Source organism: Rutilus rutilus (genome assembly GCF_951802725.1).
Source record: "Rutilus rutilus genome assembly, chromosome: 3".
Lineage (NCBI taxonomy): Eukaryota > Metazoa > Chordata > Actinopteri > Cypriniformes > Leuciscidae > Rutilus > Rutilus rutilus.
Window position 1 is genome coordinate 28,262,504 of NC_140211.1, and position 16,264 is coordinate 28,278,767.

The following is a 16,264-nucleotide window of genomic DNA, read 5'->3' on the forward strand; positions in this document are numbered from 1 at the left end:
AGAATCAGGTATAGTAGCCTTTTAAAGCTTTCATGTTATGCGTTTTGTAATAATCGGGTCCTATCTATAATACTCTACATAGGAGTGTTCCAGGGAAAAGTATCTGTGTGTTGAGGGTTGTTTGAAGTTCTGAAAATCCAGAGAAAAGGGGAAAGGAGATAATGTGACATACGCCATTGGTAGAGAGAGGAACCGAGTGAAACCCATCAACGCAGGTCGATATGGCAATGGTGGCAGCAGACATCCTGTTGGTTTATATGAAGATGCTAAACAAAATTTTTGATACAGTACAGTACTCTAAATTACAGTACAATTTCCATATTCCTTCTTTGATCCTGCTTTTTGTTAAGGTTTCCACTTGAATTGAATATTAAAAACTAACTGCTTAACATCTTTTATTGCCACAGACATAATGGATATAGAGTTATTATATATGCAACAAATTAATTCTGAAAGTCTACAATATATACTAACCTTGAGGCTCCCGTATTCTAGACATACTGTATGTCTCTCCAAGGCGCTGAATAGGCTTCAGTCTAAATAAAAACAGAAATTTCTGATCATTGTAAACCCAAACAACACTTATTGTAAAGAGCATTTCTTAGTTTTGCAAACTATTTCAACACAGTATTTCAGTTGTTCAGTATTTTAATTGAGGATTTTATTTTATTTTATGTTAAACTGGGACATTGATCCAAAAAAAAAAAAAAAGCAGCTTGTTGGTTTTCTTTAGGTAATTGTTCATCTTAAAGGGGACCTATTATGCAAAATTCACTTTTGCATTTTTTTTTTTAACATAATTATGTGTCGACAGTGTGTTTACACAACCACCCTATTATGGTCCATCCACTCCGTTAGTTATTTTCCTCATAAATTAGAGACAGACTCAAAATGCAAGTGGTGCTCACTGCAAAACCAAATGACATCCAGCTTCCCCTCTCTGGATGTATTGGGTGGAGCTTGACCTAGTCCAGCTCTACCTTTTTGGACCTAATTGGCAGAGTTATGTTTAGCGATAGGATTATGGGTAGGGCTAAGGTGTGGTTGGACCATCTAGCGCCACCCATTATGTCCAGCAACGGGGAGCTAGATGTCAAGCTCCACCCCTTGGCTCTGCAGTGAGCAGCCTCTCTCAAAATGAGCTGTTCAAGACGTCATACATTGTGACGTCACAGCGGAACAGGCCCAGCCCACGACTGGCGACGGAATCAGCTGTACACAGTCTGCCATGTTTATCTCCTCACTAGAGCATTTAACAGCAGCATTCAAGTAAGACATTTTTTCTTATTAAAGCTACTAAAGTAATTCAGTCAAAAGCAGTGAGTGATTTTCTGTTTTTCTTTTGTTGTTTGATTCACATTAACGGCATAGAGAACAGAAAGTACTGTATATTAGGCTGCTTCTACTTTAAAGGCCCCCTGAAATCGAAATTTAAGTTTTTTAGCTTTTAGTTTAAATATGTTAGCCTTAAGGAAATGTAAGGTGTGTTTCAAAACAATGACAAAATTCACATTTAGGAGATATAAGCATTCAAAACTTACAGTCCCTCACTTCCGCTAAAATGGATCACAGATTTTTATGACATCACCGCGGACTTCAGCTTCTGTCCAATCAAATGCTCTTTAGAATCTAAAGCGTCCCGTCCCCTATGCTATAAATACCACCTGGCCAAAGCGACCGTTGACACATCATGGAGCAATATGGGTTGGAGACATATAGGTGTCCCCACCACTTTTTGCCAGGGTCGATATTGTCCCCACCACTTTTTAAAGTGGCACGGATGTACCTAATACAAATCAATAAAACGTGTCCTGTTCACTAGCAGGGCATTAATTTCGTTCGTTTGTTAAATAAGAGGCGTTCTAGTGCTGAAATGTGTTGTTTTTTAAATCAAGCTGCTGAGTGCTCGTTGCCGCTGCTATCAGTGGCGCGGATACAGCGTTCTCTTGTGGCTCGAGCACAGCCTTCACTTGGACGTGTGCTTTAAACTATCGCTTAACGCTGTTGTGGATACTCTCTATTCGTTCAGGTGAAATCACAAAACAAAATGCACACAAATGTGTCCCTGCCTGATATACAACCACTAATGAACATATTCAGTTTTAATGAAAAAAAATTTATACATTTACAGCATGGTATAATAAATGATCTGTGGGGTAATTTGAGCTGAAACTTTGCCAACACATTCTGGGGACACCTGAGACTTATGTTACAACTTGTAAAAAGGGGCATCATTTAATTTCTTTAATTCTAAAGAGACTATAGAAAAGGTTTGGATTTAACTGTAAGATTTTTTAGATACATTTGAGGTACATTTTAAATGTAGATAAGCTGACTGAAAATATATATCAGACAAAACCAATTGATAGAGGGTGTCTTTGTATCAGTATGACATACCTATCCAAGTCTGAAGGCACAATAACAGTGTCCTTCCTGCCCTCTGGTGGAGGTGGCAGTGGTCGGGGCTGTTTGCTTCTTTGCACAGAGCAGAAATATATGAGGACCTCCACAGGAGTGCACATACTCTGTGCTCCTTCACTCTGCAAGAACACAGACCCTTTGTGCACCTGTGAAGAACAACAGAAATGCACCTTTTGCTTTCCTCAAAAATATATCTACCAATTTGATATTTTCTCGTTACCCTGTACTTTCTGGTCCAGGTAAGCAGCCAGTGGCTGGCCATATCTCGAAGAATGCAGTGCTGGTTAGGCTGATGCTTTGTCAGAGAGTTCCAGGACTCCAATTCTGGACATAACCACAGTTCAGCCTCCTCCACACCCAACCTTTGTAATACACACAGAACTAAAGCCCTGCCAGAGATATAAAATGAAAGAATGGTTAATTGCTACAGATATTTATTTTTTTTCATTTAGCATATTTTACATTCATACAGGAGATTTCCAATGGCAATCGGGTGTCACTTTTTTTTAAGAAAGTGGTGGAAACAGTTTTAGGTCACCCAAAAACCCAAACATGAAACTCCTGCTCAATAAATGGATGTTCTGCAGTTGATGCATCCCTTTCACAAGCAATTTCATAAAGTATTAAAGTGGGCCATGAAAAAAAGTGCTGAAAGTACCTATGCAATGGAATATAAAACTACATTGTATTTTGTATTGTGTTAAACATGCATTATTCCTTACTTAAGATCAACTTGTTTATCTGCCAACATGGCGAGTAGCTCCACAATGGTGTTAAAACTGTCAGGACTCAGATACACCATCAAATTCAGCAGCTCACCGACAAAATGCTGTTCCTCCCTTGACTGCAGAACACATATTCACATATTAATATATATATATATATTATTATACTGAATACTTCTCTGTAGTGTTTATGAAGAATTCATACATTTTACATGTTCTGTATTTGTACATTCAAAATAAAATTATACTTTAGAAGTTGTTAGCAAAATGTATTTCAGTCATGTCTGTATGTATTTAATCTACTATCACAATTTGATTCACCATGTTTTTGTGAATGCAATTTTCCAGGCAAATTAGCAGTCCTTTGCTGAGAGATATTTTGTCCAACGCCTCCTGCTGAATTAACATAAGTAATGCATTCACAATGCTATTCTTCTGAGCCATGCTGCAAGACATCATGAAGTCCAACAGAAGCATGCAGAATTCCTTGGGGCCTAAAGAACTCGAAATACACTGCAAACACATGCACAAATTAATGTAGAATGATGCAGAAATGAACTAGAATAAGGAGACTGATATCGTTGTATATCTGATATCGGACTGATATCGGAGTTCTTTTGTGTCATCTTACACTCAGATCAGGGAACATCTTTTGAAACCACTGCTCATCCAAAAACTGCAGGAGGAACTCTGGAATATAAGATGATGAGGGAGGAGGAGGCAAGGATGTGGGTTGTTTAGGTGGAGAAGGTGCAGACGTAGGACACTTTATTGGTGGAAGGGTCTTTGGTGGCTGTGAAGAGTGAGCATAAGAGAGCAAATTAAAAAGAGCAAACAATTAAGTGGTTATATGACATCATCCCTTACCTTTCTTAAAGTGCGGTTACATTTACCGTTGAATGGCAAAATATAGTAATTTCAATTGTAATCCACACAATTGGAAGTTTCAGATGAGGGCAAAAACATTTTCAGATTTCATTCATGTTTAAGCTGGTCGCACAAATTCACCATGCTCACCAACAGAAAGCTGCTTGGTTTGAAAGTGACTTCTATGCAAGGTTTTCTTCTATGTGAGTTTAGCTTCAATAGCTATGCTAATGACAATGGACAATGTCTCAAAATGTCTGCAAAATGTTGCTGATGTAACCGCACTTTTATGCAAAACAGTCAGCGGCAGTAAACACTACACACAGTCAATCACTATATGAGTTTTGTTATTTTACTCAAAATTGCATGTGACTAGAATGAATATAAAAAACACAAAAACATCCTAACAGGGCATACGAGTTTCTCTGTTGCGGTTGTGGGTGGAAGAGGACTCTTCTGTGTAGATGGAGTCTCTGTGATGGGCGAGGGTGGTACAGGGGTGAGTGAAGGTGGTGCAGACTCGGAGGGTGGAGTCAGAGGGAATGTAGGACACTGTATTGGTGGAAGGGGCTTTGGTGGCTGTGAAAAAAAAAAAAAAAAAAGAGCAAACGATTAAGTGGTTATCATTCCATACCTTGACATCATTCCATACCTTTCTTAAAGTGTGGTTACATTTACAGTTGCACAGCAAAATTTTGTGGGCGAAATCCAGCCATTTCAATTGGAATCCACACAATTGGATGTTTCAAATGAGGGTGAAAAAGTTCCCCATGCAGATTTCGCTCATGTTTAAGTTGGTCACACAAATTCGCCATGCTCACCAACAGAAAGTTCTGTGTGAGTTTCGCTTCATACATCGTTATGCTATTGACAATGTACAATGTCTTATTTGCCTGCAAAAATGTGCTGATATAACCACATTTTTAGACAAGAAGTTAGCAGCAGTAAACTCAACACACAATCACAATATGAGTTTTGTTATTTTACACAAGGACGCATGTGACTAGAATGAATAATAAATAAAAAAACACAAAAACATCCTAACAGCGTATATTTTTTCTCTGAGTTTCTCTGCTGCTGGTCTGGGTGGAAGAGGGCTCTTCTTTGTAGATGGAGTCTCTATGATGGGTGTAAGATGTATGTCAGCATCTTCCCTCCTCTTCTTCTCCTCCTCTTCAGTACACAAGAGTTGCACTTCATCAAGTTCGATCTGCTCATGGCAAGCAAAAAAACAACAACAACAAAAAACAATTATTCTACTGTTATTCAATTATACACTGCATTCACACAAAACCAGAATTTTAAGTAGTTCAAAACCTGATTAAGACATTCTTAAGGTTCATAAAAATCATTCAGATCATATATTTCCTTTTTCTATGGAAAAGGTTTGTGATTATTTTTGTGAGAAAATATTGACTGAAAAGACAGTAAAAGTGAATGGTGTTTATGAACGTACTCTTATTTTGGGGGGTTGCCTGTAAATTAGACGCAGGTAATTATTGAAAGCCTCTTGTTTGGTTTGCATGGTGGCTGGTTTTCTCCTTCTACACTCAACCTCTCCTTTTAGCAGGGATTCCAGATCTTGATGTCTTGCCATGAGTGCCCCAAAGTCCTTTAAGACAAACATATGGATGAGCTCTGACACAAACACAATCTTACATATATTTGTTACTTACTGAATCTTTTATCCTGTCGAGCCTTTTAGAACCATCCTTTTTAGCAACATGGCAACTCTCTGTCCTAGAGATAGGTGTTAAAAGCAAAGAGTGAGCTTACTGATATGTATTTATGCATGTGCTTTTATTTGAGTAGGAAGTTACCTGCATTTGTGGCTCATGGTTGGGATCCAGGATTTGGGTAATTCAGGGTCTGGATCACATTTCTCAGCGGGTGATAAAGTGAATACATTCAAAATGAATGATTAATTTTGTTTGAACAGACTATACCTCCTCTGTTCTAGATTAAACCTTATTTTAGACTAGAGTAAACCTAGAGTAAAATATTTTCACTCACCCAAACCTCCGGTTTCACAGACAAGGCTTAAAGGGTTAGTTCACCCAAAAATGTAAATTATGTCAGTAATTACAAAAACAAAACAAAATAACGACTTTATTCAACTGTTCATTTTCTTCCGTGTGGGCCTCCGATGTGAGATCACGAGAGCGCCACGACGCATGCGTGAGAACTGAGAAGATGACGCTCGCAATCATTTGATGGGAAAGTGAGAAAGGTAAGCCATTCATTTTGCGGCATTGGTAAGGCACTTTTACGTATTCTCGTTGGCTTCTCATGATTCGGACATCCAGGAAATTCACACTTTAGAACCATTTTAAACACTATATCTGCAACATCTTCTCAGTTCTCGCACATGCGTTGTGGCGCTCTCGTGAACTCACATCAGAGGCCCACATGGAAGAAAATGAATAGTTGAATAAAGTCGTTGTTTTGGGGTTTTTTTGCACACAAAAAGTATTCTGGTCGTTTGATAAACTTAAGGTTGAGCCACTGTAGTCACTTGGACTATATTAACAATGTCTTTACTAACTTTTCTGGGCCGGCAGATGCAATTACCTAGCAGCCTATGAAGGAGTGAGTAATTGAGTGAGTAAAACAACATGAGGGTGAGTAATTACAGACAGAATTTTATTTTTGGGTGAACGCTTTAAGATAGTCCCAGACTAAAATGCATGTTTGAGCTGTGTTAACAGAAAGCAACTTGCACTGACATATCTTAAAATATGTCATTGCCATTGTTTTGTCTCAAGATGCACACCAGTAAGGAACTGGTGTTTTTTTCTAAGGAACGTTTATAAAAGCTACTTAAATGTCCTAATTGAACAAGGCCTACTAAGCACTGTCTGTGAAACCAGGCCCAAGAGTCTGACAACTCTTCAAGAAGGATTGACAAAAAATGATGCTGTTTGATAGTTTAAGCTGTACTTGTGTCCTGCATTCGGGAGGAAGTAGATGTGTGTGTGGGATTCTGTAGAGGTCTCCTGTGATGCCTAATAGCAGGTCTCCACCCTCACAGTACGCCAAACACTCTGGCTCTGCATTCAGCTCAAGAATTCTGAAATAAACAACACAAAAGCACAGATGCAGAGATAATCAAAGTTAAAACATTTATTTTACATAACACATACAACTAAAAACAAAAAGTAGCATCTGTCCTGACCTAAGAAGGCGATTTTCCATATCCCAGATTCGTACAGTCCCATCCGGACTGCTTGAAGCAAACACGCTGAGCTGATAACATGCACAGAGCCCTGGGGACACATAATCAGACTGTCTATTATCCTAAAAGGGTCAGGGTGTGGTATACTTGATTAATTAACTGATATGAATCTCATGAAATCTCACTGAATAATATATCATCCCAAAATTATGTGGGGAATAGTTTTTGTTTACAATCCATTTATTACATTAAAATTAGCATAGATAAAAAAGCACTAAAAACTTTGGGAAAACTGGCCTATTGGTTGTATTTTCTCAATTTTGTTTGAGTGACAATTTAAGCTTTTAAAAAAATATTAGATATCTCTACATAAGTGGTTCTCAAACAGGGGGCCGGAACCCACTAGGGGGCTAAGCACACTTCCAATGGGGCTGTGAAATGGCTTAAAATTATTTAAAATAAGGCAAAACAAGCTTAAAAAAGGCACAAAAAAAAAATCTTATTTTCATTTAAAAAGATTAAACATTCCCATAATTTCAAACCACTAAAACGTCATGTATATTCATTGGTTATAAAAAGTGTGAACTCTGAAGTACATTGAGTTCTTGAAACCTGGATTTATGGAAATTAATTAATTAAATTAATTGTAATTATTTTAATATACTACCTCTCCTATTTTCTGTAAATAAAAAGCAGTCTGAAAACAAGCAGCTTTGTCATTACAGCAGAAATATCTTAGCCTTCAGATATTTTCTTTGACAGTGGGAGGCCTTCGAATCAAAAAGGTAGAGAACTCTACACGGTCTAAATGTGATCTGAGGGTTGATCTAATTCACTTGAAGCATGACACCTCGTAACAAAAAGTTTTTACAGTCTCTAACCTGTGATTTTGCTGTGATGCTCTTCATTTGGTTGCTGGTCAGATCGGCTTTGGCTCTCTAAACTGTACTGCACCAGGCTATAAGTGTCATTCTCTGGATCTTGTAAAGCGAGGGTGAGTTGAGTTCCCATCAGTGCCAACAAAATAGGAGGCAGATCAAACAACATGCTGAAATGGAGACTCAAACACTGCTGACCACATGGGAACACACGCCAGACCAGCACAGTTTTATCTTCACCTACAATATAATGCCATCAAGATTATCATCAGTCAATCAGTGAATGCTAACAATCAGTGTGGTGATGTATATAGTGTGTGAAGTGTGTGTGCACCTGCAGTCAGTAGGTAGCCACTGTTGGGGTGTGCCTGCATGCTGATGATGTTTTGGTTGTTGTGAGCAGAAATTCTGAACTGGACTTTGCCTGAAAGCATGTTGAGCACAGACACACATCCACCACAATGGCCCAGTATAACCAGAAACCTATGAGACACACACACAAAAAACTAAGTAAGAAACAGTGAAATGCAGCCACACTGCAACAAACTTGTAAAAATGACAACACACATAATGCTTATCTTATTAAAGGAACACTCCACCGTTTTTTGAAATAGGGCTTATTCACCGTCTTTCCTACATTTAGATAGGTGGGCAAACGCATTTTTGTCTCAGTGCATGCATTGTTTTAGTTTGGAAGCACCACCGCTAGCTTAGCTTAGCATAATGAATGGAATCCTTTGTTGCCAGCTAGCATGCCCTGAGTAAAAGTAAAAAAAAAAAAGTAAAAAAAAAAACATACTTCTTGTGGCCTGCGTATTCACAACGAGTACAAATAGGAAAGCAGATTAACACTAGGCGATTTCCTAGACAGATATTGACTTGGGACTATATTGAGGGGAAGCACAGGCAAAGCACTGCTACTTGGGCGCAGAGATATCACACTCACCACCAGTTCATGTTGACTCTCATCCTCACGTCCTCAGACTGTTGAGCGATCGCAACCTGTCGTTCTATTTCCAAAGCACGCAGCTCCTCTTCTGAAAACTCTGGTTCATAGAGGTATGGTTCTGGCTCTTGACTGTCTGAAAAGTCACCCTCCTCGTCTCTCACAAAATCCACCATGTTCATCGCCATTCGCTATGTCTACTGTAGGAAAAATAGCCGGCTACTATTCACGCTGGTATGTTGACGGAAGTTGGGGGATTTCAGGTGTTGTGTGATATCTCTGCGCCCAAGTAGCAGTGCTTCGCCTGTGCTTCCCCCCAATATAGTCCCAAATCAATATCTGCCTAGAAAATCGCCTAGTCTTAATCTGCATTGCTATTTGTACTCGTTGTGAATACGCAGGCCACAAAAAGTAATTCGTTTTTTGTTTTTTTTAATCACTTTTACTCATGACATGCTAGCTGGCAACAAAGGATTCCATTCATTATGCTAAGCTAAGCTCTCGGCGGCACTGCCAAACTAAAACAATGCATGCACTGAGACAAAAATGCGTTTGCCCACCTATCTAAATGTAGGAAAGATGGTGAATAAGCCCTATTTCAAAAAATGGTGGAGTGTTCCTTTAACATTTCAGGCATTTCATTATCATAGATAATGAAACAGACTGCAATTTCAGCAAAATAGACTCAAGTCACACAATCTTAAGAGACAATTTAGATGCTTCAGGACATGCAGGCAAATGCTGCTAACCACACAAAAAAACCCCGTAAATGATATGTTCTTGCACTGATATAACTAGGTTGTATATTGGTGACGTCTGACACTTGTCGAAATTACTCTTCCTTGAATTTAATTCATTTAATTGATCTTGCTATATAACATTTACATTATACCTGTAATGAAAGCTTAATAAATAGCCTAAGAAATAACCACTATTGAGAATACAAACTTCTCTTGTGTCTCTTATGACCAAACCCCCCGATTTTTTTTTTTCCAATCAATGCTGGTAAAATTGGACACATACTTTTTTTTCCCTCTTATGCAAGCTAGACAGGGACCTTTTTTGTTAGCAATATAGGCTTATATAAAGATTATACATATTATTATTTGTAACATCTATGGACATTAAGTGATCTTTAAACTTTTAACTTAAGATTTTACTCAGCAGGTAAATTTGTCATTCATTTTCTATACCATTGCTTTTCCTACTGGCGGTTGTGAATTGAATTCTAATACACCCCTAAATGTGACATCATCAACTTAGGAACCCCAAAAATGTAGTGATGATTTTTTAAAAACCATTTATGGAAGTTCATTTGTATATAGTACAAGGGATCAAGCTTAACAGGCCCACTTTACCCATATTAAACTTAATTGCTGATAACAGCCTGAATCAACAAATACCTGAAGCACACAAACATACAAATACGAACCTGTTTTTTGCATCATGTAGAAGTTTATTATTTTTTGGCTTCTGTGCTCTCTGCCTCTGTAAGGATCTCCATTCTTCCTGTCCACTTTGTGTATCTGTAACGTCACTGTATAACACCATGCAGCACACCGTGCCTATGATTGCCTCCACCTGCCCACCTGACCAATCCCAATGCTCTATCCCATGCCACTCATCCAGTATTGTTACTGGACTGGTCAAAGTACTAGCAATAGTTACCACCCCGTCCTCAGTCAGGACCAATAGGCACTCCTTAGACACACAGTAATCAGCACACCTTACTCTTCCATTGGCTTGGAACCTAGTGAGCACTGCACCGGTCTCTGCTGCAACAACTGTGACATCGCTGTTTCCATGGATACAAACTACACATGCTTGGAAGGAAGGGGGGCTAGGTGGGGTCAAGATTTGACGGATAGGACCTCCCAGGAATCTATCCAGTCTGCAGTGTAGATTGTAGAGGCAGTTGAAGGTCCAGAAGTCCACACTGTTGGTGGAGTATGAGAAGAAGGTGCCAGCACTGTCTGGGCCTCCCATGAGAAGAGGAGGTGAGCACCCATTAGGAATAGATACAGTCTGAACCTGGTCTCCAATTTCAGGCCTCCAGCATCTCAAAGTGCCATCAAGAGAAGATGAAAACAACAGGCCAGAGACAGGACACAGAACTAGGGAAGTGACTAGAGCTGGAAAAAGGACACAAAACACCTACTCAATGAAGGAAGTACAGTCTATTCTCAGTGAAGACTTCATCCAAAATGGTCGGTGAACTGACAAAGAAGTGCTGCTAATTTATATTGTTCCCAGCTAACAAAAATATCTAAGAAAAACGTTTTGCTGATGTTCTCATTAAAGGTGCATTGCGCAACTTTTCATGTTAAAAATACCCGTTTTCTAACCCATACATGCTTAAACAATTGCCTGATGGGCTGACTGAGCCCTTCTCTGATCACTGCGATTGCCTCTATAATCCTGTACAGTAAAATAAATAAGAGGGATTCGGGTCGGAATCTGAGACTGGGCGTGACGTCATGCGCGTTCACGGCACGCTCATATGTCTGGCAGGTTTGTGTATGCGCCGACGCCGCCATTCTCCGTAGAAAATGGATTCTAAGAGACCGGCTTTAAGTTCATTTCAAACACCAACGCAAACTCCACGTAAGATAAAAAAAAAAGAGAACTTTTGTCTAGTGCAACCAAAAGGTCCAAATTGGAGTCAGACAGGCGTCGGGGTAAGACGAGAGTAAACATAGGGAAGGCTTTCAACAAATGGAGAGATCTCCGGTCTGCTCTAGGGCTCAAACGGGATCCTCAGTTGGCTTTTTTCTTGATAAAAAGGTAAGATATATCCCATTCTCTAATGTCTGATACGGCCAATAATGACAATAAATGACGATCCATAAAATGTGTAATGCTTTAGCGTAAGCTAGATAAATGTACAATCGGAATAGGTTTTACTAACTTACCATTGTCAGTGATCAGGTTCAGAATGATTGTGATATAAAATGCTGATATATAAGTTAGATACTTAGACACAAATTTTGAGCAAATTACTGCTTAATTACGATGTATTGCTATTGGAATATGCTACTTAGCTGATCAATAAAACAGGCTAAACCCCCGCAAATCTTCGGCGGATTAGCCTGTTTGGCTTTTATGGTAACGTCATAGTGCCACTTGATTGTTTATTACCTTGAGACATTTGGGTGTACTTTGTTGACCGACTGTGTATGGTATGGTATCATGATTACAATTTTGAGTTTTTACAAAGTTATAACTTATATTGTTCATGAACGTGTTTCCATAATAATAGTCATAAGTGGATACAGTAAACACATAACACAGTTCAACATGGAGATAGATGGGAATAAAAAACGAAGTTTTCTACTACCCCCATTTTTTCCCTCACACATAAGTGTGTTATTTACTCAATTGCCTTTCCTTTCACATATTTTAAATTACTTGCAGATTTAAAACTTTATTACCTCTGAAGACATTATGATTGTAAACAAAAGATTTGTGCGGCTGATGCTCCTTGGGTTATGACCAGCTCGAGCTCGTGCAAGCGTGCGTGTGCGTGTGGTCCGTGAGCGTGCACACCTCTGGTTGCAGTTTCGCTTGCCGCCAGAGGGGGCGTAGTTCTGCGAAAACTCAGACTCTCGCGCAATGCACCTTTAAGTTATGAAAACGTTATTTCTCAGTGTTTTTTGAGTGTTTTAAACATGTTTTTTTTTTCTTGGTTATGCGAACGTTAAAGGTAGGGTAGGTAATCTTTTTTCTAAAAAAAAACATTCCAAATTTGTTTAAACTGTCTTTATATACCAATACATAATTAAAATGTAAGTACCCTGAAAAAGAAAATATAAAAATCGAGTGACTGTAGACCTTTTAATCTGCAATAAACACAGCTCATTATTTCCATTCACTCCCACCCCCTCCCTTCTGAGCTCCTTCCAAAGCCACGCCCCCAAAACACATGAACGCGCGACGCCAAACGCTCAGGCTCAGCTGGAAGACGCATTTATTACCTGAGACGAGTGGAGAGGAAGGAGCGCAGTACATACAGTGACATCATGTCAGAATCACATGTAATAAAATACCTAACTTTATCACTATAAATATAAACAAATAAGATTTCTTTTAGTACTCACTATCAAGCTAGCATATCGATAATGGTAAAGTTTCATTCGGTAACGAGCTATATTTATAAGGCAAAACTAAAAACAGGTTGCATTGATACACGTTTTTCCATTACCATCAGTTACACTGTGATGAAGGTGAATTTCGTGTAAGATTCATAACATATACGGTGTTTTGCATGTAAGAGTTTCCATGATGAAAACATTGTTGACTCTAATGAAGACTAACATACACTCCGAGTCCGGAGACAAGTACCGCATCGTCGGTTCGAGGACAGGTCCGGGGTTGAGGGCGAAGCAGAGGAGGTCGTTCAAGAGTGCGGGCAGGGTCCGAGGAAGTAGTTTTTGCCTTGTTTGCCTTCGCTGACTGCATGCAGGTGCTTTGAGCTGAATATTTCCGGAACGGTGACATGTGATGAGTGCACGCAGGGCAGCGCGCGCAGTGGGGCTCGGGCACGAGACATGAAGGCATCTGATTGGTTCTTTACATTCGCACCGAATGGCAGTGATTGGTCAGAGTTTTTACTGTCCTGCAGCTGCTACAGAGGTCTGATTTTTTTCATTCCTTTTTCTAAACACATAATGTATTGACTACTATCAGGATGGAAGGACCATTTCACCCAGTATAAAAAAAAGTGTTTCTGAACAGGATTACCTACCCTACCTTTAAGAGAACTGCGGCGAGCAGGACGAGGCCGAGGGCCGTGAGAGAACGGCGTGAGGCCGGTGGTTTGATTACTAATGAGCGTCACCGGCCTCACGCCGTTCTTTCACAGCCCTCGGCCTCGTCCTGCTCGCCACAGGAACATTCCTTTATATTATTTTGCAGACATTACAGGATTGTTACTTTAGAATGTTCTTTAAGCATTCTGAAACAAACACTTAAAAAACATTAACCAAACGTCCAACTAAAATGTTTCAGCAAAAAAGTTCCATGAACAATGTACAGATGTTTTTGTGCTAACATTTTGAGAACATTATTAAAGACCAGATAACTATGAATGAACATTCTTTTAACGTTAATGGAAAAATGCCTTGCCAGAACATTCTGAACATGTTCAGAGAATGTTTTCTCTGTTAGCTGGGTTGACATTAAAAGCAATTTCAACAGTGCAATTGCAAACATCACTCATATTTCAAAACTTTATTAGCAGGGAAGTTTACTGATTTTCTGACCTGTATGTCCCACAAAGGCCATTTGAAGCTCCCAGTCTAGTCCCCACACTCGGATTGTCATTTCTGATGCAGTAACTACAATTTCCCTGAGGGGACAGTAGACCATCCCTGTGATTTCCCTGAAGAAAAAAAAAAGAGAATGATTTAATAGGACTAAAGTTAAGTTTTTACACAGGCATCGGTTTCATTTAACCCATTTTATCACAAATGTTTCCCAGCAAAGTGAATGCATGCATTTTACTCCTTAGACAGTCCAATGAAAACAAACTGCAGTGCATGCACATTTTATTTCTGTTCAAATGAGTTTTAAAAACATGGCCAGAACAAGTGAATCAATCAAACTCTGGTCATGTGACTGGTATAAAAAAGTCATGTGAATTCATGGCAGTCTGCACTTTCATTTATTGTTTACAATACAGCAACAACTCTTTTCAAAACCCTTCAAACTAAAAAGTAAATTTTAATGTTTTTATTTTAATTTTATTTTAGACGTTACTAGTGGGATTATTAATGTTTCTACAGAGAAGGTGAGAGAAAAAGAGAATTATTTTGGTTGTTGGGATTTCTTTATATTCCATAGCGTGAATTGAAATCAAACAGACCTTAAAGGGATAGTTCACCCAAAAATGAAAATGATGTCATCATTTACTCACCCTCAAGTTGTTCCAAACCTGTATGAGTTAATGAGAAAACCTTCTGTTGAACACAAAGGAAGATAAAGAATGTCGGGAACCACAGTTGACGGTTGACTTCCATATTTATTTATTTTCGTACTATGGAAATCAATGACTACCGTCAACTGTGGTTACCAACATTCATAATATCATCTTTTGTGTTCAGCAGAAGAAAGAAATTCATACAGGTTTGGAACAGGTTGGTGAAATGTCCCTTTAATAGCTGCAAATGACTGAATTATTACAAAACATTCAAAACAAACCTTAAATGGAGGTTCTTCTTGTGCTCCATAATGCATCCCTTTGTAAGGTCCAGCACAACCACAGCTCGTCCGTATGCAGCCAGTGCTCTGCGGCCCTGCTGAGTCCTGCTAGGCACCAGTGCTAGATGTGTGAAAACAACGTGTCTCCCCAAACCCTCCACCACCCGTTTGCGACATTTCAACTGTGTAAGGCACCACACACATACATTTCCCATTCCGGCTGTGACAAGCTCATTAGAGTGCTCCAAAATCTGTGACAGACAAATGTATCATTAATTCAACAAGGTTCTAATGTCTACATCAGTGGTTCTCAACCTTTTTGACTTTTTCAATTGCCCACCACTGTCAACAACAATATTTTGTCATCTGGAATTGACCCTTCGCTAAGCCCCGCCCTCCTTAGTTACTGTTGCTACGCCTGTCAAGCTTTTGCGCCTGGCACGTCTATTACAGTATGTATGCACCGGTCTCAGACATTCCTAAGGAGATAATTAGTCATTTTTGGCGAACAGGTGAAAATCTGAGAGAGCAAGACAAAAGGGACTGCAGTATGCATTCGAGGGATATATAAGCTTGCCAGACCTCCCGCGCCTAGTTACGGTTGCTAAGCCACGATTGGCCTGTGGCGGTTTTCGGGCGTGGCTTAGCGAAGGGTCAATTGATTGGGTCATTTTTTATTAAAAATGATGAGGGCACATAAGTTTAAAAAAAAAATATGTGCATAGATAAATCATTTATAATAAATACTTTAAAGGTGCTCTAAGTGATGTTGGGTGACGTCACTTATTGTTGACGTTTAAAGTATTGTCAAACAAAACGGAGGCTAGCTAGACCCTCCCTCATCCTCATCCGCACACTAACCCCCCTAACCCCACCCCGAATCCTTCTTATCGGTTATTGGCTGGAACAGTTTATGTTTCGTGGTGCGGGTTAGCCCAGTTTGTTTTTCTTGCCTTTTGTGGAGCCTGGGGTGTCTACAGAAACCGCATTTTTTACAGTGTGTTCAGGGGACAGGCAGCTAGCGGATGGTGAGGAGATGTTTGCTGTATGTGAC

The 16,264-nt window shown here is 39.4% G+C and overlaps 1 protein-coding gene across 1 annotated transcript; it reads right to left on the reverse strand.

Annotated features, from left to right (window-relative positions):
- On the reverse strand, positions 1 to 5,548 carry wdr97 (WD repeat domain 97). The gene is made up of 10 exons (XM_084406153.1): positions 5,470 to 5,548; positions 5,059 to 5,223; positions 4,431 to 4,592; positions 3,778 to 3,939; positions 3,468 to 3,659; positions 3,144 to 3,265; positions 2,642 to 2,810; positions 2,398 to 2,567; positions 475 to 536; positions 1 to 245 (listed from the first exon to the last, which is right to left on the reverse strand). Exons 1-10 carry the CDS (start codon positions 5,536 to 5,538, stop codon positions 61 to 63), a joined length of 1,458 nt encoding a protein of 485 aa, XP_084262279.1. The 5' UTR covers positions 5,539 to 5,548; the 3' UTR covers positions 1 to 60.
- Positions 5,549 to 16,264: the final 10,716 nt, after the last annotated feature.

Bases quoted from the DNA above. Each gene is read 5' to 3' on its own strand.
- wdr97 (XM_084406153.1), bottom strand. From the start codon at position 5,538: ATGCAAACCAAACAAGAGGCTTTCAATAATTACCTGCGTCTAATTTAC. The intron at 3,660-3,777 runs GTAAGATGACAC...ATGTGTTTGCAG, and splicing joins AGATGTTCCCTGATCTGAGT to TGTATTTCGAGTTCTTTAGG. The intron at 2,568-2,641 runs GTAACGAGAAAA...TGTTCTTCACAG, and splicing joins CCTGGACCAGAAAGTACAGG to GTGCACAAAGGGTCTGTGTT.